At 46.3% G+C, this 25,997-nt stretch overlaps 1 protein-coding gene across 1 annotated transcript in view; it reads left to right on the plus strand.

Moving 5' to 3' along the window:
* The window catches only part of LOC311526530 (antigen WC1.1-like), a gene marked incomplete at both ends in the record, with an annotated part of 60,557 nt that overhangs the window by 24,604 nt on the left and 9,956 nt on the right, over positions 1-25,997 (plus strand). Inside the window, 6 exon segments of the mRNA XM_084639685.1 lie at positions 9,583-9,888; positions 15,967-16,284; positions 17,251-17,565; positions 23,564-23,878; positions 24,452-24,514; positions 24,601-24,915. Coding sequence (XP_084495811.1) covers positions 9,583-9,888; positions 15,967-16,284; positions 17,251-17,565; positions 23,564-23,878; positions 24,452-24,514; positions 24,601-24,915 — 1,632 coding nt within the window.

A 25,997-nucleotide genomic window follows, 5' to 3' on the forward strand; every position in this document is an offset into this window, starting at 1 on the left:
TTAGCACTTTTCTGTGAAAATTCTTCATTTGCATTCCACAAGGCTTCCTTCTTGTTTGATGGGTTATTTAGTTACAGGGCTATAAACAGTGTAAATATTTGCTATTGCATTATAACGAGATACAGATAAGTGAGAACAATGCAAATAGCATCCTGTTAGCTTTCTTGAAAATTAAACACTCTTATACATTTACACATTTAATAATCACTTTGATCAATACTAATACACACGTGAATGGGCCAGGCTGTCCATCTGTAAGTTTTCAGTGAGACCTGGGGCATTGGCATGAACTGGCACCTGATCTGCCAGCATCACAATCAGAGTGCAGGCTCATCTGTTGGCTCCCGGCACTCTGTCCCAGGGAGACTGTCTTCCCTTACTGGGCCCAGGCAGTGCAGAAGGGAAACCACCTGAACTGAATGTAGAAGGGACAAGAATCAGACCAGGATGAGAGGAGGAGGGTAGATGGGGACAAGGAGCCTTTGGGTGGCCGGGGGACAGATGGACATTCTGAGACTAGATACTGGTGAGAAGCAAGAAACTGGGACTGGGAGAGAAAGGGGGAGATGGAAACTGGCTGGGCAAGGGGACTGGGAGGAGGGAGGGGGAGGAGACTATTACGGGCTCGGCAGGGTAAATAGAACAAGAGTCGGGGGACAGAGACTGTGACTTGCTGAGCAAGGAGATTGGGAGCTGGGGGAGACTGGGACTGAGTGGAGAAGGAGTCTGGGACTGGGAACCAGTGGGAAGGAACTGGGAGTGGGCATCCCAGCTGGAGCTGCACATTTGTAGTGGGAATAAACTTCAGGTTTGTTACAGGGCGCGTGAAGGGCTGGGCTGCCTAGTGGTTGGTGCCCCTGACCTCCAGCCCCTTGTTTTCAAGGTCAATTTGTCTCAGTCTTTTAGGCAGTGGGGCAGGAAAACCCAGGCCCTCCCTCTCCACTGGGTCCCAGCCCAGGGTCCTGCATGCATCTACCCCTGAATAGGGGAGACCTCCCAGCAGCAGCGAGTCAAAATCCCCTTCCCAGGGCTACTTCCTACCACTGTCCCTTTTGTTTGGGGCATGGCCCCTCTAGTCCAGTTTGCTGGGTGACTTGCATCCTATAGCGTCCTCTCGTGGATGTTTGGTGGCACCGTGCTGCAGTCCCAAAGTTTTTCAGATGGGGCAGCCACAAGTTTGGTGAGACTGAACCCCACAATGTCTCTGGGCTTCAGGGACCCAGTTACCTCAGTTGCCAGAGGCTCCTAGCTCTCCTCCACAGTCTCCCTTGGCTGGGGAGACAGTGATTACTCCCTGGTGGCTGCCTCCACTGGTAGGCTAGTGACCCTTCCCCCTCAGGTAGGGACGCGGATAGCTCCAGCCTCTTCGCCAGTCAGCCCTCAAGTGAGCCAGGCTCTCTCCTTTTCTCCGCCCAGGCCTGGCATTGGCTGCAGGTACAGCGGGATGGGGCTAGCTGGGCCCAAAGGCTCCCTTTAACCCCTGCCGTGCTGGCAGAGTAGTTCCACATGCCTGTGCTGAAGTTTGGACAGGAAGATGAGTCTTTCCATGGTCCTTATAGTTATGTCCATTCTTGTCACTAATCCCTGTCTTCCCTGGGTATAGGTGCAGGGCCAGCTCATAGGCCAAACCCCGGGTTACTTCCTCAGGCCATCAGCTATTGACTGTAATGTGAGTTTGCTTTGTACAGACTGAGTACAAACAGAATAAAGGACTCAGGATTGGGCCAATTAAGGATTGTTCCAGAAATAACCAGTCAGCCGTCTACAAACTGCCCTGTGCACTAGATATCACTGAGAACAAACACATGTGGTAAGCGTGATTCTGCACCAAGCAATTTTTGAGAGATGCTGTCCTGACTGAATACTCAAAAACTTTCCAAAAAGTGACAGTCGTCTTCTTATATGTAGCGTTGCTGTAGCCGTGTTAGTCCCAGGATATTTGAGAGACAAGGTGGGTGAGGTAATATCTTTTATTGGACCCACTTCTGTTGGAGAGAGACAAACTTTTGATCTGACAGAGAAGAGCTGTGTGTAAGCTCAGAAGCTTGTCTCTTTCACCAACAGGAGAGGGTACAATAAAAGATATTACCTCACCCACCTTGTCTCTCTCAACCCCTTCTCGTCCAGCTTTCAGTTTTCATTTCTGGTTGGATGCATACCAAACGTCGCCACAACATTCTCCTCTGGCAAGGTCCCTGCCTCCATCAGTGCACGGGCTGGATGGTGCCTAGGGAGTGAATCAGGGATGCACAGTGACAGAGGCTGTAGTATGGAAGCCCACAGCTCCCTTTGTTGCAGCAGCAGCATCGCCATCATCGGCGATCCCTCCATTCGAGGATGATGTCTGACACAGATTTACATCTGGGCCCTGCAACGACTCAGGGGTCCGATGCTGGAACCATAGATCTGCCCGCAGTAGGTACAGACATTTGCTGACAGGTCAGCTGCCTGCTGTGAGAGAGTTCTTTTTCTTGCTTTCATTCTCTCTCTTTTCAACTTCAGGGGCAATGCACTTCTCGAAGCGGGCCACTGCCTGGTGGAGAATGAAGCGTCATTGTGATCAGTTGGTTGCTTGCTCCTCCCAGCTTGTGATGTCCACATGAGTTTTCCTGAGATACGCTTTCAGTGTATCTTTGTAGGGTTTCCTCTGACTACCATGGGATCTCTGACCATGGGTGAGCAGAGAGTAGAGGGCTTGTTTTGGGAGGCGAGAGTCTGGCATCCGCACACAATGTCCAGCCCAGCAGAGTTGGTGAGTGAGGATCATTGCTTCAGTGCTGGTGACATTACCTTCAATGAGGATGCTGGTGTTAGTCCAGCGATCTTTCCACTTGATGCAAAGGATCTTCTGGAGGCATTGGTGGTGGTACCACTCCAGACTCTTGAGGTGCTTTCGATAAGTCACCCAGGTTTTGAATCTATAAAGGAGTGTAGGAATAACAATTGTCTTATAGACCTGTATCTTGGTGGCCTTCTGTAGGTTATGGTCTGTGAAAACGCACCAGAACAGTTTCCCAAAGGAAGCACTTGTGCAATGGATCCTGTGCTGGATCTCACTGTCAGTTTTTGAATTTTGAGAAAGTTGGCTACCGAGGTAATAGAGGTCTTCAACTCTCTCCAAAGTCTGTCCGTCGATGGTGACTTGTGGTTGGTCATTTGCAAGGCCTGAAGACAACTGATGGGGAACTTTAGTTTTCTTGATAGTGAGTAAGAGTCATAGGCTTCGGTAAGTGTGTGCAAAAAAATCCAATGTGGACTGAAGGTCATTCTCAGTGTGCGTGATGATGACACAGTCATCAGCGTACTGAAGATGAGCAATGGATGTCCTGAGGACTTTAGACTTTGAGCGGAAACATCAAAGATTAATAAGCCACCCATCCATTCTGTATTGAATGCCAACTCTAGTGGGGAGGCGGTCTTTAACAAGGACCAAAATGACTGCTAAATACATGGAGAACAGGGTTGTGGCAATAACACATCCTTGCTGAACCCCAGTTTTGATGCTGAAAGGATCCATCTCCAGGCCATTACAGAGAACGGTGGCAGTCATCTCATCATGAAGAAGCCTTCGGCCCTTAATAAATTTTGGAGGGCAGCCAAATCTGGCCAGCACCTTCCACAGCGCTTCGCAATTGACAGAGTTGAAGGCCTTTGTCAAATTGATTAAGGCCATGTACAGGTCCTGATTTTGCTCCCGAGACTTCAGTTCCCCGTATGTAAAATGGAGATAACAACACTTCCCTGCCTCCCGGGGTGTTGTAAAGAGAAATTCTTTAATGTTTGTTTCAGAATAACAGTCGTGTTAGTCTGTATTCGCAAAAAGAAAAGGAGGACTTGTGGCACCTTAGAGACTAACCAATTTATTTGAGCATAAGCTTTTGTGAGCTGCAGCTGTACAGCTGTAGCTCACGAAAGCTTATGCTCAAATAAATTGGTTAGTCTCTAAGGTGCCACAAGTCCTCCTTTTCTTTTTAATGTTTGTGAAGCACTCAGCTACTATAGAAATGAGTGCCATAGAAAAGCCCATGAGGAAATTAACAATTCTGTTTCAGGAGTTCAGTTTGGATGATGTGCAGTACATAAGGGCTGGGGCCACTCATTGAACAATGAGTATAAAAAGAACTATTGATCGTCCATCCATCCATTCAGTCAGCACCATGTGTCCTGTGCACTGAATGAGGCAGGGGTCCTGTGGAAAAAATAGCATTTGATCGTGTGATTAAAGACTGTATCACAATGCAAATACAAAAGGGACTAATTAAGGTTACAGAGGACAGCACGAGTCTGGCATTCTGAATGTTTGAGTGCTTGACTTCCTTTTAGATACATAGCTTTATAGATTTTAAGGGCAGAAGGAAGCATTAGATCATATAGTCTGGCCTCCTGCGTAACAGGCTACAAAATTTAATCCAGTTACTCCTGAACTGAACCCAATAATTTTTGTTTGGCTAAAGTACATCTGCCAGAAAGGCATCCAGTCTATTCACCTCCTGAAGTATTTAGATGAAATCTTCTGCTTCCCTTTTTAGTTTGTTCCAATGGTTAATTGTCCTCACTATTGAAAATGTATGGCTTACTTCTAATATGAATTTATCTGGCTTTAACTTCCAGCCATTTGTTCTTGTTTTGCCTTTCTCCACTAGAATAAGGAGGGCTCTACATACCAGTGTTTTGTCCTTGCGCAAGTTCTTCTACACTAAAGTACTTATACAGTATAATCATGTCACCTCTTGGTCTTCTTTTTAAAAAACTAAACAGACGGAGCTCCTGGAATCTCTCACTGCAAGGCACATTTTCAAGCCCTCAAATAATCTTTGTGGCTCTTCTCTGCACCCTTTCCATTTTTTTTAAACATCCTTCTTAAAATGTGGACAACACACTGGATGCAGTATCAGTCTCACCATACTGTATACAGAGGTAAAATCATGTCCCTGGTGTGATGTTGCACTCCATATGCTTTATGGAAATATGTTTATGAATATGACATAACTGGAATATGTTTTATGTGAGGTACCCCTTGTATGGTGTCATTAGAAAGCTTTCAGAGTAGCAGCCATGTTAGTCTATATCCATAAAAAGAAAAGAAGTACTTGTCACACCTTAGAGACTAACAAATTTATTAGTACATGGCCAATGTACTAACCCAAGAACCTATCCTTGCAACAAAGCCCGTTGCCTACTGTGTCCACATATCTATTCAGGGGACACCATCACAGGGCCTAATTACATCAGCCACACTATCAGAGGCTCGTTCACCTGCGCATCTACCAATGTGATGTGTGCCATCATGTGCCAGCAATGCCCCTCTGCCCTGTACATTGGCCAAACTGCACAGTCTCTATGTAAAAGAATAAATGGACACAAATCAGACGTCAAGAATTATAACATTCAAAAACCAGTCAGAGAACACTTCAATCTCTTTGGTCACTCGATTAGAGACCTAAAAGTGGCAATTCTTCAACAAAAAAACTTCATAAACAGACTCCAATGAGAGACTGCTGAATTGGAATTAATTTGCAAACTGGATACAATTCACTTCGGCTTGAATAAAGACTGGGAGTGGATGTGTCATTACACAAAGTAAAACTATTTCCCCTTGTTTATATCCCCTCATACCGTTCTTGTAAAGTGGGAAATGGCCCACCTTGATTATTACTACAAAAGGTTTCCCTCCCCCTGCTCTCCTGCTGGTGATAGCTCACCTTTCCTGATCACTCTTGTTACAGTCTATATGGTAACACCCATTGTTTCATGTTCTCTGTGTATATAAAATCTCCCCACTATATTTTCCACTGTATGCATCCGATGAAGTGAGCTGTAGCTCACGAAAGCTTATGCTCTAATAAATTTGTTAGTCTCCATGGTGCCACAAGTACCCCTTTTCTTTTTATTAGAAATTTTGTAATCTACTAAGTGTGTTCATCCTATTTGTTTGCATGTATTATTTCTATATCTGGAGTTAGGAGAATAAGATATAAACTTGTATCACTGATGTAAACATATTAAGTGGTGGCCATTAAGGGTGCTCCAGAAACAGTCAGTTGTAAATGGCCTTAGTTACTTGAAACCTTCCTCTGTAAGTGTGGGCCAGCCCATGGGGCATGGAGACTAGGGGTCTTACAGTGACATATGACCATGTCACCTGATAATGAAATCCATCTTAAATCTGGTACTTTTCCATTTAGAAGCAGGGGTGGGGATCCAAATAGGCAAAAGATTCCCACCTTTTGCCAAAGCTATAAAAGGGGGTGAAGCAGGAAAAAGAAGGTGGCCAGTCATGAGAAAACCCCTGCTTACCACCTGAGATGTCTACTGGCTCTAACAAGGACTGTACTAGGGGAAAGGATTGGGCCCAGACTAGGAAGGAGTCTAGTCTGTGAAAGAAGCTTATTGGAACATCTTTGAGGGTGAGATATTACCTGTAATCAGTTTCTTAATGTATTAGGCTTAGACTTGTGTGTTTTGTTTTGTTTTGCTTTGCTTTGTGACCTACTTTGTTCTGGCTGTTATTACTGCCCCAGACTGGGGACCCCAGAGCTTTGAGACTCCCAGGCCAGCTGGCTATTGGGACACCAGCTGGCCCATGGGAGAGCTCTGTATTGTTATGGTTTGGATGATGGAGTAGAGAATAAACTCATAAAATGTGTGAATGACACAAACCTGGGAGGGGTCACAAGCTCTTTGGTGAGAGTATTAGAATTCATAATGACCTTGATACATTGCAGAATTGGTTTGAAATCAGTAAATTAAAATTCAGTAAAGACAAGTACAAAGTACTAGACTTAGGAAGGAACAATCAAAAGCAAAAAATCCAAAATGGGGAATAACTGCCTAGGCAGCAGTACTGCAGAAAATGTTCTGGGGTTATGTTGGATCACAGACTGAAATGGGTGATGCTGTTTTGAAAACAGGAAATGTCATTCTCGATTTTATTAACAGAATCATCATGTGTAAGACAGGTGAGATAATTGTCCTGCTGTACTCAGCACTAGTGAGGCCTCAGCTGGAGCAGTGTGTCCAGTTTGAGGCTCTCTTTCTACGATGGGTAGGTAGGACAAGAAATAATCCATTTAAATTGAAGCAAGGGAGAGTCAGGTCAGATATTAGGAAAAGCTTTCTCATGATAAGGATAGTTAAGTACTGGAACAAGGTACCAAGGGAGGTTGTGGAATCCCCGTTGTGACGTTGCACTCCATATGTTTTATGGAAATATGCTTATGAGTGTGAATATGATGTAACTGGAATATGCTTTATGCAAAAGGTCTCTTGTAAGGTCTCATAACAAAAGTTATAACCTACTGAATATATTCCTCCTATTTGTATATATGTATCACTGTTGTATCTGAAGCTAGAAATATGAAGCATAACTCTGAGGTCCAATTGTAATTATGCAAAGCGTGGGCCATTAATGGTGGTTTAGAATCTTGATGGCTCCCATTGACTAGGACAATTGGTTGTAGATGGTTTATTTACCTGCAAGCCTTCCTACTTGTGGGCCAGCCTGTGGGTAATCAACAATGAGGTCTCACAGGACATCCATCTTAAATCTGGTATTTTTCCATTTAGAAGGAGGGGCAGGGACAAAAGATTCCCACCTTGTTCCAAAGCTATAAAAAGGGGTGGAGCAGGACAGACGGGGGTGCCAGTTATGAGAGAGCCCCTGTTTTCCACCTCAGATGTCTGGTGGAACTAATAAGGACTGTACCGAGGGCAGGATTGGGCCCAGACTAGAAAGGAGTCTAGTCTGGGAAAGAAGCTTATTGGAACATCTCTGAGGGTGAGATTTTACCTGTAATCAGTTTCTTAATGTATTAGGCTTAGACTTGCGCGTTTTTGATTTATTTTGCTGGATGACTTACTTTGTTCTGTCTGTTATTACTTGAAACCACTTAAATCCTACTTTTATTCTTAATAAAATCACTTTTGTTTATTCATAAACCCAGAGTAAGTGATTAATACCTGGGGGAGCAAGCAGCTGTGCATATCTCTCTATCAGTGTTATAGAAGGCGGACAATTTATGAGTTTACCCTGTATAGGCTTTATACAGAGTAAAAGGGATTTATTTGGATCCCATTGGGAACTGCGTGTCTGGGTGCTGGAGAAAGGTGACCTGCTGAGCAGTTTTTGGTTGAAGTCTGCAGCTTTTGGGGTGTGGACCAGATCTGGGTCTGTGTTGCAGCAGGCTAGCATGTCTGGCTCAACAAGGCAGCGTTCTGGAGTCCCAGTCTGGCAGGGAAAATGGGCTCAGAGGTAATTTCAGAATATGAGGTGACAGTCCCACGAGGGTCTCTGTGACCATACCCGTCACACACGTCATTGGTGACTTTGAAGAACAAGTTACACAAACATCTATCAGGGATGGAGTAGGTATGCTTAAACCTCTCTTGGTGTGGGGGGATGGACTAGATGACTTCGTGAGGTTCCTTCCAGTCCCACATTTCTATTTATTCAAAGATTTTATAAGCTATTCAGGCCTGCTGGTTTTTAAATAAGTTTATCCCTACTAGGTACTGTTTAACATCCTCCCTAGTTACCAACAGACTGCAGAGTGGTTCACCCTCTTCACATAGTATGAATACACATCCTGCTTTTATCCAAAACCAGAAATGTTTATTGAACACTTCTGCCTTATTTGCATCATTATAAACTATTTTACCATTTCCATTTGTAATGGGCTACACCTTTGTTAGGGTTTGTTTGTTTTGTTTGTCTTTACTCCTAATATAATGAAAACAATGGTCATTATTGTTCCTAGCCCTGCCAACTGTGGAGCATTCCCTGTTAGCTGTAGCTTCCCTTATCAATTTTCTACATCTCAGAACTTCCAATGTATATCGATTGCTATCGAACTCCCTTCTCTCCATTTGTTGTTCATTGTTTTTTTAAAAAATGTCTAATTGCTGCCTGCACTGTCCCACTGCACCAGGATGGGTTTTTGGCCAAAGTTCTAAGGCAGTGGAACAACGAATTCCCTAAGGCTCCTTTGTAATTTTCATCCTTCATTGGCTTTCTAGGACATATTCAGCTCCAGCTGGTTGGAGGGGACAGTGCCTGCTCAGGACGTGTGGAAGTAAGACATGGAGACACTTGGGCTACAATCTGTGATGCACACTTTGATCTCAAAGCTGCCAGTGTTATCTGTAATGGACTAGAGTGTGGAACAGCTCTATCTATCCCAGGAGGAGCTCATTTCCGAGAAGGACATGGACCAATCTGGACTGAGGAATTCCAGTGTGTAGGGAATGAGTCACACCTCGTGTACTGTCCCAGGATATCACACGGGAGTCAGACGTGCTCACATGCAAATGATGCAAGTGTCATATGCTCACGTAAGAATTTGGCACAATGTCTCTAAAATCCCAGTGATGTGTATTCGAGAGTCAGGTGCAGCAAAAATATGATCTCACTCTGTAGGGAGCTGGGATAACAAAGCTGCTATCAGCTTCCAGTAAAACCTAAACAACTCAATATAATGGGAATGGGTTCAATCCCCCCAACTTTCCTTTTCTTTATTATTTAATATAAAATATCTTAAATGCTCCCTCTCTAAACCCCTTCTCCCTTCTCCCCTGGGCTCACAGGGTTCCGGCTGGTGAACGGCAGCACAGCCTGCTCAGGGAGGGTGGAGATCCAGGTTCTTGGTGCCTGGGGAACCCTCTGTGACTCACGCTGGGATTTATCAGACGCCAACGTTCTCTGTCGTCAGCTGGACTGCGGATTCGCTGTATCAGCCCCAGGAGAAGGGTATTTTGGGAAGGGAACTGGCTCTGTCTGGACAGACACATTTCACTGCAAAGGGACTGAAACCCATTTGGGCCATTGCCCTGTTACTGCCCTGGGGGCCTCTCAGTGCTCACACGACAATGATGCCGGTGTGATTTGCTCAGGTAAGTGCAAGAGAGATGCTGGATTAAGGACACCTGCCCCTCAGTGTGTGATGCTGCCCCAGAGTAGGGGAACCTCAGGACACAGCAAGGGGAGGGGGAGCTAGATCCTAAAGCACAGAAAATAACAGTAAATGTATTAAAGATAACATTTAAGTCAATAATATCATCACAAAAGAACAATTGTGACTGGGGAAAGCCTTGGATTCTCCAGTAAAAACATCAGCAACTCTGTCCTGACGCGGGGCAGCGGAGCAGGGACAGCACTTTGTCCTTTGGGTTACATCAATGTCACCGATTCACTGTCCCCAGCCTTCTCCAATAGTAATTAGAGGGGAAGCTGGTAGTGACTCCCAATATAGAGCTTGCTTCACACTTTCTATGATAAAATATTCTCGGCACCTTCTTGAGAAGCTCTTGCACCTTCCTTGATGGCTGGAGCCTTTGCAATTTGGGAAGGGGTCAGTGCTGGGGCCAGGGAGGTGCCTTCTCCTCCTGCAGTGAGATTCCTTCCAGGTTTGGCTGAATTATAAACTGCTCAAAATCAGCATTTCCTTTCTCTCACGTGAGTTCCTGGGGGTATTTCTGGTAGCACAGAACAGAGAAAGTAGTGCTTTCGCTCACTGAGTTTTTTTTTTTACTTTTTTCACACCTTTCCAATTGAAAAAACTCCAAAGATTTTTTTCCCCTGCTTTCTTACTTTCTTACACATTTTTACCTTTTTCTAACTTTTTAAAGTGGAAGAAAAGATGAGCAGGGGATTGGACTAGAGGACCTCCTGAGGTCTCTTCAAATCCTATTACTCTGATTGTGTGAAAAAATAGAAAGGGGGAGGAAGTGGCAAACCTGTACATCCAAAAACTGGAATGGAAAATTGAATGTTTCATTTTCCAGAAGTTGAAATGAATCAATATATTAGTGAGAGTCTAAACAAAAATTTTCATTCCATTTCCACATCCCAGTATCTCAGATCTGTTTAAAAATTGAAATACTGCATTCAAAATACTTCACAGGAAAAATTTTGGGTTGTTGATCTGCTCTAATATTTAGCTTTTATAAAAATAAATAAATAAAAAAATAAACAGCATTATTTAGTTCATTTAGTCAAAGTCAAAGGCACAAGAATTAGAAAATACCAGAATTAAAGTTATCTGTATCATGTTAATTCAGTCCCTCACCCTCCCTTCTGCATATACATTATGATACAGTCTAATCGCATGAACGTATCCTATTAATCTCACCTACCCCCAGCTCCTGCCTCCTTCAGTGCACAGGGAAGATGGTGCTCAGGGGATGGAGGAGCTGTAGAATATTTCTTTTTATCCTCCTCATTCAAGCTGTGACCCAGGGCCTTATTCACTCTACAGACCGTACAAACGCTGCACTGAATACAGAATTATTCATTTCTTCATTGGCTTTTCTATTGTGCTCGTTACAGTAGTGTGAGAATGCACCACAAACATTAATGAATTTGTCTTCATAACACCCCAGGAGATAGCAGACTCTTATGAGGTCCATTTCAAAAGTGACTTAGGCACTTAGAAGCCCAAGAATAACATTTTCAAAAGGCCTAAGTGACTTGGAGACTTAAATCCTATTTTCTCTAGTAACATAGGAGCCCAAGAACCATACAGACTTCTCCCTCTTGCTACCTAAGTCACTTCTGAAAATGGCACTTAAGCTCCTACATCATTTAGCTGCTTTTGAAAATTGTACTTACAACGATTAAAGCCAAAATTCCCAACTTGCTACTTATTTGGGGTGATTGGGCAGCAACCTGAGACCCTCCAGGCCTGATTCTCGAGAGTACTCACCATTTCTGCAGCGCTTTATGTGTTCAAAGTACGCTCCAGACATTAATAAAGCCTCACCAAACTCCAGGGAAGTAGGGGGGTAAGTATTATTATTATCTCCTGTGACAGGTTGGATCACGGAAACCCCTTGGGGGCTGCCACGTGATGTGCCAAGACTACTTCTGCCCTGCTTTCCCTGCCAGCTTAGGACTCCAGCACCATGTCTAGCTGAGCCAGACATGCCAGTCTCCTCCAGCACAGACCCAGGGTCTGAAGCACGTGCCCCAAAGCTGCAGACTTAACTGAAAGCAATTTTAGAAGTGTTCTTGTCTTTAACACTCAGATGCCCAACCCCCAATGGGGTCCAAACCCCAAATAAATCCGTTTCACCCTCAATAAAGCTTATTGTCTGCCCTCTATAACACTCAGAGAGAGAGATGCACAGCTGTTCTCCCCCCCCCCGGTATTAATACATACTCTGGGTTAATTAATTAGTAAAAAGTGATTTTATTAAATACAGAAAGTAGGATTTAAGTGGTTCTAAGTAATAACAGACAGAACAAAGTGAATTACCAAGTAAAATAAAATAAAACATGCAAAGCTAAGCCTAATACAGATAAAATCTCACCTTCAGAGATGTTTCAATAAGTTTCTTTCACAGACTGGATGCCTACCTAGCATAGGTACAATCCTTTCCCTGGTACAGCCCTTGTTCCAGCTCAGGTGATAGCGAGGGGATTTCTCATGATGGCTGCCCAGTTTGTTCTCTTCCACCCACTTATATATCTTTTGCATAAGGCGGGAATCCTTTGTTCCTCTCTGGGTTCCCACCCCTCCTTTTCAATGGAAAAGCACCAGGTTAAAGATGGATTCGAGTTCAGGTGCCAAGATCACACGTCACTGTAAGACTTCATTACCTGCTTGCCAGTATACAGGAAGATTTAGAAGTAAAACAGAGCCATCTACAGTCGATTCTCCTGGTTAATGGGAGCTATTAAGATTCCAAACCACCATGAATGGCCCACACTGTGCATAACTACAATAGGACCTCAGAATTATATTTCAAATTTCTAGTTTCAGATACACGAGTGATACATTTATACAAATAGGATGACCACACTCAGTAGATTATAAACTTTGCAATTATACCTTACAAAAGACCTTTTGCACGAAGCATATTTCAGTTACATTATATTCACACTCATCAGCATACTTTCACAAAATCCTATAGAGTGCAATGTCACAGCTCCATTTTACAGACGGTGAAATGGAGAGAGAAAAGCCAAGTGACTTGCCCAAGGCCACCCAGTGAGTCATCAGCGGAGACAGGATAAAATTCAGTGTTTTGACTCGCAGCCCTGTGCTCATTCCACCCGACCATGCTGCCTGACTGCAGAAGAACGGAGCAGCCACATCTTGTCTTGACCCGAGCAGCAGTTGTGAATACTCAGTACTTCTGCAAATCAGACCCCATAAAAACTGGCTTCAGAGACCTGCTCAGCATCACCTGTGAAATCTGCAGCAGAGGCAGGAACAGAACTGAGCTGTACTGAATGACGGTCACAGCTCTTAACAAGAGCATCCTAGTTCTTCCTGCGCTCCCCTGCTCGTTCTCCACAGGCCTTCCAGTTTCTAAAGTGAATGAGGCAGGGATCATACAAGCAACAGCCTGATGCTGCACAACCCCAATTTATCCATCCTGGGCACTGAAAGTGGCCATGGCCCTGCAAGAAAATAATTGACTAGAAAATTAATTTTAATGGCCAGCCAAGCTGGTTCTCTTGTGGCTAAATGGAGACCGTCTTATGGGTGTATAGATCCATAGAGTTTTAAGACCCAAAAAGGCCATTGTGATCATCTGCTTCTCCCCTCACCACAGGGACCCTTCCTGCTTAGTGAAGTTTCAGCTCCCCTCTCTGCCCCATCTTCAGATCCATGTACAGAGTCTCCACAGGGCTTCTTGCCTGGCTGGAACTGGGGTCCTTCGATAGATAGAAAGCTACTGCAGAAGCCCTGTATTTCAACCTTCTTCCTAATAATGGACACGTAGCTTCCAGGACTGCCCCCCACAGATCCCAGATCCCACTGGTGCCATTACACACCATGACTAAGCCTATGTGGCCCTGCCCAGAACTCTCAACAGACGTCTACTCTCCTCTTTACAACTGATACCTTTGTACCCTGGAGGCAAAAAACCTCGCAGTTCTCATGCTTCTCACAGAGGCTGCTATGGACATTCCTAACTGAATTGCCTGCAGCCCTGCCCTGCCTCTCCTAACTAGCTACCCAGCCCAGACCCTGGTTCTCATAGGGAACTCCTCAGCACATGAAGATGCTGATTTTTTCCTACAGTTGCTGGAAGGAGAATCCCTTCTAAGGAAGAACACCTGGTGCCTTCTATACGAGCTCCATCTGCCGTGATCGGAAAGCCCCAGATCTACTCTCTGCCCTCACACTACACTAGTGGCATACCTAGGACAGGAAACTTGGGTGGGCCCCAGCTTTCGGGGGTGGGCAGTGACTGGAGGAGCAGAGGTTGGGGTGCAGGAGGAATCCGGTGCCCTGGGAAGGGGACAGGAGGGAGGGGGGCTCTCCTCCCTCCACCCCTTCCAGCCAGCCCTTACCACTCAGCAGGCACCAAAATCTGAGGCTGCCCAGGGCACACAGGTAACCAGATAGGAAATGTGAAAAACTGGACAAGTGGTGGGAGGTAATAGGCGCCTATATAAGAAAAAGACCCAAATATCAGGACTGTCCCTATAAAATCGGGACATCTGGTCACCTAGGCGTGCCTTTTGGGCAAAGTGGGGTCCCACTAGGGCTCAAGCTCTGCTCACCCTTCCCGACCCTGGCTCAGTGTCCGTCAGCCCAGCCACGTCCCTTTCCTGCCGGTGCCGGGAGCTGCTGCCCCGGTCTCTGGCCCCAGCACTAGCCCCACCCAGACCTGCCCTCACGAGGCACACCCCCTGCAGGGCTAGTGCTTGGGTCAGAGACCAGGGAAGCAGCGCATGGCGCTGGCAGAAGAAAGATGCGGCCAGGCTGACGGACACTGAGCTGGGGGTGGGAGTCCCAGCCTGTGGATTCGGGGGGCTCCGGCCCTGATTTGGGTGGGCCTGGATGATCACTGGGTGGGCCACAGCCCACGCATGGCTACACCCCTGCACTACACTAGCTGCATGCAGGCAGTCTCCTGGTCCAGTCTTAGGGTGAACTCCTGGCTCCGCTGAAGTCAATGGAGGTTTTACCATTGCCGTCAGTGGGGCCAGGATTTCACTCTTAGCCTTGAAATGTTATTTGGCTACCAAGATCCTTGAGCTGGTTGGACCCAGTGCGCACACACTGCACCCGTCAGATTGCCATACTAGTACATACTGTACCCGACACAGCCAGTGGGTGTGCCCTGCACTGACTCTGCTGTTGTCTTTTAACATTGTCAGTCTCTCCTGGCTGCACCTGGGTCTGAACTCGGGGAGTAATTCCTAACTTACCACGCTGATGTCGGACTCTCGGATTCTGAGACACACGCAAAGACTGAGATTCACATCCCAAGGGAGTCACAATATTCACCAACAGAGAACGTCCCCTTCCCCGCCCCACACACAACCTGCTTCTTGTCCTATGAAATGATCAGCTGGAATCTCACGTTGGACTCAGAGATGACACCACACTTCAGGGGACAGCTCCAGTTAGAACCACCAGTGCCGGGAACCATCTAACACTAGGAGCTCCTGCACTGGATCCACGTGAACCAAGAAAGTTGCCACCTACTGAGCAAAGATCAGAGGGAACTAAGGGAATTTACCAACAATAACCTGTTCCTGACCACCGTGAACCCTGCTCTTCCATTGGCCAAAATCCTTCAAGGCAAACTTGCCTAAATCATTCACAACCCACCTGCTCAGTGCTTGTGCAGACACCGTTCACTGGCTTCCAGCATTTAAGCCTGGATAAAGTGACTACAAACCTCAGCAGCCATTCCACCACCACACAGAGAGACTATTTTCCCAATCAGTAATCTGCAGGAATTCCCTTGCTCACTCATTTAGAGAGTCTGTTGGCAAGCCCTTGTGTCAAGCTCAGAGTTTTACAATCCTTATAGCACCTTGCACTTATGGATTCATAGGAATAAGTGTCTTCTGACAGAGGTTGTTCCCTTTAACACTGTGACACACTCTGATCACTGGCTTATACCTTCTTATTGAGAAATAGTCCACAATTTCATGTGCATTATTTCTAGTGTATAAGAGAGATTGTTATTCAGTGTATTTCCCATCTCTCCTGAGCCCAGGTCGCTCTGAATCACTCAGACTGCTGAACGGAGAGAGCCGGTGTGATGGGAGAGTTGAGATTTCCCTCCGTGGTGTGTGGGGCAGAGTGCTGGATGACCAGTGGGACATGAACGATGCCAGCGTGGTGTGCAGGGAGCTCCAGTGCGGAGTCGCTGAGAAAGCTTATAACCCCCCGAAGTCTGAGCAAGGAATGGGCCCTGTGGGGCTGAGAAGGGTCCAGTGTGCAGGAAATGAGACTCGTCTGACTCTCTGTGACAACTCCATGTCTGAGACAGCCCAGGCAGGAATTGCTGCGGACGTCGGTGTCGTTTGCTCAGGTGATTCATTTCCAAATCTCACAAAAATGACACTAAACTGGGAGGAGAGGTAGATACGCTGGAGAGTAGGGATAGGATACAGAAGGCCCTAGACAAATTACAGGATTGGGCCAAAAGAAATCTGATGAGGTTCAACAAGGACAAGTGCAGAGTCCTGCACTTAGGATGGAAGAATCCCATGCACCGCTAGAGACTAGGGACCGAATGGCTCGGCAGAAGTTTGGCAGAAAAGGACCTAGGGGTAACAGTGGACTGGAAGCTGGATATGAGTCAACAGTGTGCCCTTGTTGCCAAGATGGCCAATGGCATTTTGGGATGTATAAGTAGGGGCATTGCCAGCAGATTGAGGGACGTGATCGTTCCCCTCTATTTGACACTAGTGAGGCCTCATCTGGAGTACTGTGTCCAGTTTTGGGCCCCACACTACAAGAAGGATGTGGAAAAATTGGAGAGAGTCCAGCGGAGGGCAACAAAAATGATTAAGGGACTGGAACACATGACTTATGAGGAGAGGCTGAGGAAACTGAGATTGTTTAGTATGCGGAAGAGAAGAATGAGGGGGGATTTGATAGCTGCTTTCAGCCACCTGAAATGGGGTTCCAAAGAGGATGGATCTAGACTGTTCTCAGTGGTAGCAGATGACAGAACGAGGAGTAATGGCCTCAAGTTGCAGTGGGGGAGGTTTAGGTCGGATATTAGGAAAAACTTTTTCACTAGGAGGGTGGTGAAACACTGGAATGTGTTACCTAGGGAGGTGGTGAAATCTCCTTCCTTAGAAGTTTTTAAGGTCAGGCTTGACAAAGCCCTGGCTGGGATGATTTAGTTGGGGATTGGTCCTGCTTTGAGCAGGGGGTTGGACTAGATGACCTCCTGAGGTCCCTTCAAAACCTGATATTCTATGATTATGTGAAACATTTTCTGTTCAGTAGGAAAATACATATTAACAGCTGGGATCTATCCCTGCAGGAAGCCGGCAGATCAGACTGGTGAATGGGGCAGGTCGTTGTGCCGGGAGAGTGGAGATTTATTACAATGGCAGCTGGGGGACTGTCTGTGATGATTCCTGGGATCTGTCAGACTCCTATGTCGTTTGCAAACAACTGGGATGTGGACGTGCCATCAATGCAACTGTCTCTGCTCATTATGGGCAAGGATCCGGGCAGATCTGGCTGGACGATGTGAACTGCTCTGGGAATGAATCCGATCTCTGGGCGTGTCGTTCCGGGGGCTGGGGCCAGCACAACTGCAGACACAAAGAGGACGCGGGAGTTCTCTGCTCAGGTCTGTTCTGGGAATGCTCACGTGAGCCTGGTTACCAGGGGATTAAATGGAGGGGGCAGATGTTGAAGGAGATTGCTGAGAATGATACTCTCACTGACTGTCTCTGCCTCCCTTTCCCTTGTGTAACTACCTACCAGGGTCTCCAATGGAAAGTCCTCAGCTCCCACCCAGAGGTGTTGGAGATATTGCAAGATTTCCCTTTGAATGCTCTTTAAACTAATGCAGAAAGGCAGAACAAGAGTTGATGGCTAGAAGCTGAAAGCAGACAAATTCAGATCAGAAATAAGGCCCAGGTTTTTAACAGGGAGGGTGATTAACCATCAGAACAAACTACCAGGGAAATGGTGCATTCTGCATCTCTTGAAGTCTTCCTGTCTAGACTGGATGCCTTTCTGGAAGCTATACTTACATCAAACTCAAGTTATTAGGCTCTATGCAGCTGTTTTACAGAAGCTCAAATTATTTGATCTCATGATCCCTGTCACACTGTCTGGAGCGGCTCACGGCACTGAGTGCCCACCTCTGGGCAGATGGTGAGAAACAAGGCAATACCCCAAATTGCTGGTGTGTTCTATAAGTAGATTTCACCAAGAGGGTAACAGATGTGAACTCCTGGACCATTGTTCCCTCTACTTTTTACATCCATGTGCGGAATGAATTTTGTTCTGTGCACCAGTCTAGAGTTGATGTGTGGTGGAGTTGGAGCTGAGGGGTTCAGAATGTGGGAGGCAGCTCAGGGCTGGGGCAAAGGGTGGCTGTGCACAGGGTGAGGGCTCTGGCTGGGGGTGCGAGCTCTGGGGTGGGGCCAGGGATGAGGGGTTTGTAGTTCTGGCTGCCCTGGGTCTGCAGCAGGAAGAGAGGACTCCCCCAAGGACTCTCTTGCTGCAGCAGCCTGGGGCCAGGGGAGAGGCACCTCTCCCTACTGCAGCAGCTCTGGGGCTGGGAAAGAGGTGCCTCTCCAGTCTAGGCCTCTGTGGCTGCTTGCCTATGTGGCCTTTGATAGCCTTCTGTGCGTCCATATGGCCACACAGCTCAGAGGGAACTTAGTCCTGGATCACTGTATCTATCTTACCATGTTTCAGAGTAACAGCCGTGTTAGTCTGTATTCGCAAAAAGAAAAGGAGTACTTGTGGCACCTTAGAGACTAACCAATTTATTTGAGCATGAGCTTTCGTGAGCTACAGCTCACTTCATCAGATGCATGCCGTGGAAACTGCAGCAGACTTTATATATACACAGAGAATATGAAAAAATACCTCCTCCCAACCCATTGTCCAGCTGGTAATAGCTTATCTAAAGTGATCATCAGGTGGGCCATTTCCAGCACAAATCCAGGTTTTCTCACCCTCCACCCCCCCACACAAATTCACTCTCCTGCTGGTGATAGCCCATCCAAAGTGACAACTCTTTACACAATGTGCATGATAATAAAGTTGGGCCATTTCCTGCACAAATTCAGGTTCTCTCACCCCCTCACCCCCCTCCCAGAAACCACACACACAAACTCACTATCCTGCTGGTAATAGCTCATCCAAAGTGACCATTCTCCCTACAATGTGCATAATTAAGGTGGGCCATTTCCAGCACAAATCCAGGTTTTCTCACATCCCCCCCACCCCCATAAACACACAAACTCACTCTCCTGCTGGTAATAGCTCATCCAAACTGACCACTCTCCAAGTTTAAATCCAAGTTAAACCAGAACATCTGGGGGGGGAAGGGTAGGAAAAAACAAGAGGAAATAGGCTACCTTGCATAATGACTTAGCCACTCCCAGTCTCTATTTAAGCCTAAATTAATAGTATCCAATTTGCAAATGAATTCCAATTCAGCAGTTTCTCGCTGGAGTCTGGATTTGAAGTTTTTTTGTTTTAAGATAGCGACCTTCAAGTCTGTGATTGCGTGACCAGAGAGATTGAAGTGTTCTCCGACTGGTTTATGAATGTTATAATTCTTGACATCTGATTTGTGTCCATTTATTCTTTTACGTAGAGACCAATGTACATGGCAGAGGGGCATTGCTGGCACATGATGGCATATATCACATTGGTGGATGTGCAGGTATACGAGCCTCTGATAGTGTGGCTGATGTTATTAGGCCCTGTGATGGTGTCCCCTGAATAGATATGTGGGCACAATCTCGGGGCCTTTCCTTCTGCCCCTCCACCCCCACGAACATGATACAGTTCTGTGGTGACCTAGAATCCTATTTTTGACGTCTCCGACTCAAGGAATATTTCCAAAATACCTCTGAACAACATACTAATCCACAGAGACCTCCCTACCAACACTACAGAAAGAGGGATTCTAGGTGGACTCCTCCTGAAGGTCGAAACAGCAGACTGGACTTCTACATAGAGTGCTTCCGCCGACGTGCACGGGCTGAAATTGTGGAAAAGCAGCATCACTTGCCCCATAACCTCCGCCGTGCAGAACACAATGCCATCCACAGCCTCAGAAACAACTCTGACATCATAATCAAAAAGGCTGACAAAGGAGGTGCTGTTGTCATCATGAATAGGTTGGAATATGAACAAGAGGCTGCTCGGCAGCTCTCCAACACGAGTTTCTACAAGCCATTACCCTATGATCCCACTGAGAGTTACCAAAAGCAACTACAGCATTTGCTCAAGAAACTTCCTGAAAAAGCACAAGATCAAATCCGCACAGACACACCCCTGGAACCCCGACCTGGGATATTCTATCTACTACCCAAGATCCATAAACCTGGAAATCCTGGGCGCCCCATCATCTCGGGCATTGGCACCCTGACAGCAGGATTGTCTGGCTATGTAGACTCCCTCCTCAGGCCCTACGCTACCAGCACTCCCAGCTACGTTCGAGACACCACTGACTTCCTAAGGAAACTTCAATCTATCGGTGATCTTCCTGATAACACCATCCTGGCCACTATGGATGTAGAAGCCCTCTACACCAACATTCCACACAAAGATGGACTACAAGCCGTCAGGAACACTATCCCCGATAATGTCACGGCTAACCTGGTGGCTGAACTTTGTGACTTTGTCCTTACCCATAACTATTTCACATTTGGGGACAATGTATACCTTCAGATCAGCGGCACTGCTATGGGTACCCGCATGGCCCCACAGTATGCCAACATTTTTATGGCTGATTTAGAACAACGCTTCCTCAGCTCTCGTCCCCTAAAGCCCCTACTCTACTTGCGCTATATTGATGACATCTTCATCATCTGGACCCATGGAAAAGAAGCCCTTGAGGAATTCCACCATGATTTCAACAATTTCCATCCCACCACCAACCTCAGCCTGGTCCAGTCTACACAAGAGATCCACTTCCTGGACACTACAGTGCTAATAAACAATGGTCACATAAACACCACCCTATACCGGAAACCTACTGACCGCTATTCCTACCTGCATGCCTCCAGCTTTCACCCTGACCACACCACATGATCCATCGTCTACAGCCAAGCTCTGCGATACAACCGCATTTGCTCCAACCCCTCAGACAGAGACAAACACCTACAAGATCTCTGTCAAGCTTTCTTACAACTACAATACCCACCTGCAGAAGTAAAGAAACAGATTGATAGAGCCAGAAGAGTTCCCAGAAGTTACCTACTACAGGACAGGCCTAACAAAGAAAATAACAGAACGCCACTAGCCGTCACCTTCAGCCCCCAACTAAAACCCCTCCAACGCATTATTAAGGATCTACAACCTATCCTAAAGGATGACCCAACACTCTCACAAATCTTGGGAGACAGGCCAGTCCTTGCCTACAGACAGCCCCGCAACCTGAAGCAAATACTCACCAACAACCACATACCACACAACAGAACCACTAACCCAGGAACTTATCCTTGCAACAAAGCCCGTTGCCAATTGTGCCCACATATCTATTCAGGGGACACCATCACAGGGCCTAATAACATCAGCCACACTATCAGAGGCTCGTTCACCTGCACATCCACCAATGTGATATATGCCATCATGTGCCAGCAATGCCCCTCTGCCATGTACATTGGTCAAACTGGACAGTCTCTACGTAAAAGAATAAATGGACACAAATCAGATGTCAAGAATTATAACATTCATAAACCAGTCGGAGAACACTTCAATCTCTCTGGTCACGCAATCACAGACATGAAGGTCGCTATCTTAAAACAAAAAAACTTCAAATCCAGACTCCAGCGAGAAACTGCTGAATTGGAATTCATTTGCAAATTGGATACTATTAATTTAGGCTTAAATAGAGACTGGGAGTGGCTAAGTCATTATGCAAGGTAGCCTATTTCCTCTTGTTTTTTCCTACCCTCCCCCCCCAGATGTTCTGGTTTAACTTGGATTTAAACTTGGAGAGTGGTCAGTTTGGATGAGCTATTACCAGCAGGAGAGTGAGTTTGTGTGTGTATGGGGGTGGGGGGGATGTGAGAAAACCTGGATTTGTGCTGGAAATGGCCCACCTTAATTATGCACATTGTAGGGAGAATGGTCACTTTGGATGAGCTATTACCAGCAGGATAGTGAGTTTGTGTGTGTGGTTTTTGGGAGGGGGGTGAGGGGGTGAGAGAACCTGGATTTGTGCAGGAAATGGCCCAACTTTATTATCATGCACATTGTGTAAAGAGTTGTCACTTTGGATGGGCTATCACCAGCAGGAGAGTGAATTTGTGTGGGGGGGTGGAGGGTGAGAAAACCTGGATTTGTGCTGGAAATGGCCCACCTGATGATCACTTTAGATAAGCTATTACCAGCTGGACAATGGGTTGGGAGGAGGTATTTTTTCATATTCTCTGTGTATATATAAAGTCTGCTGCAGTTTCCACGGCATGCATCTGATGAAGTGAGCTGTAGCTCACGAAAGCTCATGCTCAAATAAATTGGTTAGTCTCTAAGGTGCCACAAGTACTCCTTTTCTATCTTACCATGGAGTCACAGACCGTCCCCTTAGACTCTCCAGGCTATTGTCACCCAAACAAACTGGACTTAGTGATAAGTGGTCACTTACACCAAAAATCACATCACATTCAGGTTTCTTCCAATCCCAAGAGACCAGCCACTTACTCAGATCACTTGGTACCCTGGATCTTACACCAAAGACAATGCCTGTGGCCAATCCTGTAATAAACTATATACAGGTTTATTCATTAGGAAAAAGAAATAAAAGGGTTGTTTACACGGTTAAAGCAAGCAATCATCTACACACAAATGAGTTACCATTTATATCCTCGGAGTGACAGAGTTGTAGTGATCTGTCAATTCCAAATGTCCTTCAGCGCTGATCCAAGGGTAACCCCTTGGGGTCTCGGGCTTCAGTTTGGTTTCTTTAGCTCTGTCAGAGTTCAAACAGCCAAAAAGATGAAAAATCTTCCCATCTATTATTTTTATTTCCCTCTTCCAGCCTTCAAAGCAATGGGATAAGACCTTCTGCATGTACTACATGCAGGGGATGGGCGGCGGGGATCATTCCCGTGCCTGAGTTCACAAGTTCAGAGCAAACATTTTCAGTTATAAAGCAAAACTTGCATATGTTCTTGTAGCATGGACCACAGACATTACAAGTGAGATTAATGCCTGCAGCAACTAACCAGCATTTCATAAAGTCTAAACACTCAATAATTCTTCCAAGACTAATACCTGTTTTCAGCAAAACTAACACACATGTGACCCTGCCTGGTCTCCAGCTACAAGATTGTAAGTTTTCAGCCAAGGCCTGCAGCCTGGGCAAGAGCTGGCATCTGGCCTGCCAATGTCATAATCCTTCCCGGCCTTTATCTATTACAATCTCTATGTAGCTGCTGCTAAATGGTGGCCTTCCAGAGATGCCCACTGTATTTCGAAGGGGCCTGTGGTGTCTAAAAGAGTCTCTTACTCTTGGACTGGTTCTCTAGCAGTTGCTCCTGCAGAATGATGCACAGGATCGTTAGCAATCGCTGGGATTTCACTCTTCACACCCCAGTTCATTTCAGAATCAAATGATTTAAATTCCCTTTTTCTGCATTTTCTTCTAGAGTTCACAGATCTGAGGCTGGTGAGCAACAGTGACTGTGCTGGGCGGCTGGAGGTTTTCTACAATGGGTCGTGGGGCAGTGTTTGCTCCAATCAGATTTCTGGAGTCACCCCAGCAATTGTCTGCAAACAGCTGAACTGTGGGGACAAAGGGCAGATTGCAAGTGACTTTGAATATGGAGCAGGTTCTGGTCCCATGTGGTTGGACCACGTTGCATGCAGTGAGCAGCACAGCTCCCTCTGGCAGTGCCTGTCAGACCCTTGGGATCCAAAGTCGTGTGATAACCGAGCAGAAGAGACCCATATTTCTTGCACTGGTAATTCTGAAACTACCTGCATGTGCGTGTGCAAACCCACATGTACACGATGTGTTTAATTAATTGAAGGGTTAGGATAGAACTTCTGTTGTTGTTCACATCTCAGTGTAGGCAGATTTAAATTCTCAACACAAGATACAAATATATTTTCATGATGTTTTATAAGAACAAGCATTTGTCTGATTAACAACAAACATGGAATTTAATCAATTAATTTTAAAAGAGACCGGTGTTAGACACTGCGATAAGGTAGTCTGAGAGCCGAGAAAAGCCTCTCCCTAGAGGCCGTCATGAGGCAGCTCTGTGGTTATTAATCCTTTTGGGATGAACACTCAGAGATGGACCCAGGCTGTGCAGTTTGGGTCAGAACTGGAATCCCCCACAAGTCTGGGTGCATGTCGGCCTGTGTGTCTGAGTAACAGCTGAATAGCAAATTAATTAGGTATTAAATGACCCAGAGTTCACATTTTGGTTCAGACAGTGCTGAAATTAGGGGTTTAAAATACAGATAAATTCTACTCCCACATCACACACACAGCCCAGTGCATTCACCTCAGCTTTTTCTCTCCATAGGAAAAAAACCAAAACCAACTCAGACCCTGTTTGCCGAATGCCCAAACTCTCCAAGCTGCACAGGTATCTCTGCTTCTCACTGTCTCCCTCGTGGTCCCTAAGGACTTTCCCAGCTGTTCCAGTAACATGTGAGGTTTCTGTATTTCCAGACCAGGACAAGTTACGTGTCGTGGGAGGAGAGGACAGATGCTCGGGGAGAGTGGAGGTTTGGTACCTTGGCTCCTGGGGAACAATTTGTGATGACTCCTGGGACATGGCAGATGCTAATGTTTTGTGTCAACAACTGGGCTGTGGCTCTGCTGTATCTGCCCCGGGCGAGGCTGCATTCGGCGAGGGGACTGGTCCCATCTGGGTGGAGACGTTGAATTGCAGAGGGACAGAGTCATCTCTCTGGGACTGTCCTGCCAAGCCCTGGGGTGAGAGCAACTGTGGTCATAAGGAAGATGCTGCCGTGAATTGCTCAGGTGAGTGACAGGAGATGTTTCTGCTACATGCTGTAATATTCAGGGAAAAGGATGGTTTAGCCCACCCATCCCCTTTGGTCCCAGACCAGGCCCTCCCATCTCCTGTGTGCTGGAGCATCCTGGATGTTGAGGGGTGGAACCTTTGTGGGGTCAGACTGGCTCAGGCATCAGCCCACATAGCCCCTGCATCCATCACAGGCCCCACTGTGCTGGTTTGTTATGAGAGTCCTCATTGCTGCACAGAGCACAAGGGACTTCGGTCCCAAATCATAGAGTCATAGAATATCAGGGTTGGAAGGGACCTCAGGAGGTTATCTAGTCCAACCCCCTGCTCAAAGCAGGACCAATCCCCAACTAAATCATCCCGGCCAGGGCTTTGTCAAGCATGACCTTAAAAACTTCTAAGGAAGGAGATCCCACCACCTCCCTAGGTAACACATTCTAGTGTTTCACCACCCTCCTAGTGAAAAAATTTTTCCTAATATCCGACCTAAACCTTCCCCACTGCAACTTGAGACCATTACTCCTTGTTCTGTCATCAGCTACCACTGAGAACAGTCTAGATCCATCCTCTTTGGAAACCCCTTTCAGGTAGCTGAAAGCAGCTATCAAATCCCCCCCTCATTCTTCTCTTCCGCATACTAAACAATCTCAGTTTCCTCAGCCTCTCCTCATAAGTCATGTGTTCCAGTCCCCTAATCATTTTTGTTGCCCTCCGCTGGACTCTTCCCAATTTTTCCACATCCTTCTTGTAGTGTGGGGCCCAAAACTGGACACAGTACTCCAGATGAGGCCTCACCAGTGTCGAATAGAGGGGAACGATCACGTCCCTCGATCTGCTGGCAATGCCCCTACTTATACATCCCAAAATGCCATTTGCCTTCTTGGCAACAAGGGCACACTGTTGACTCATATCCAGCTTCTCGTCCACTGTAACCCCTAGGTCCTTTTCTGCAGAACTGCTACTGAGCCATTCGGTCCCTAGTCTGTAGCGGTGTATGGGATTCTTCCATCCTAAGTGCAGGACTCTGCACTTGTCCTTGTTGAACCTCATCAGATTTCTTTTGGTCCAATCCTGTAAT

This window comes from Lepidochelys olivacea (assembly GCF_965140295.1).
Source record: "Lepidochelys olivacea isolate rLepOli2 genome assembly, chromosome: 1".
Lineage (NCBI taxonomy): Eukaryota > Metazoa > Chordata > Testudines > Cheloniidae > Lepidochelys > Lepidochelys olivacea.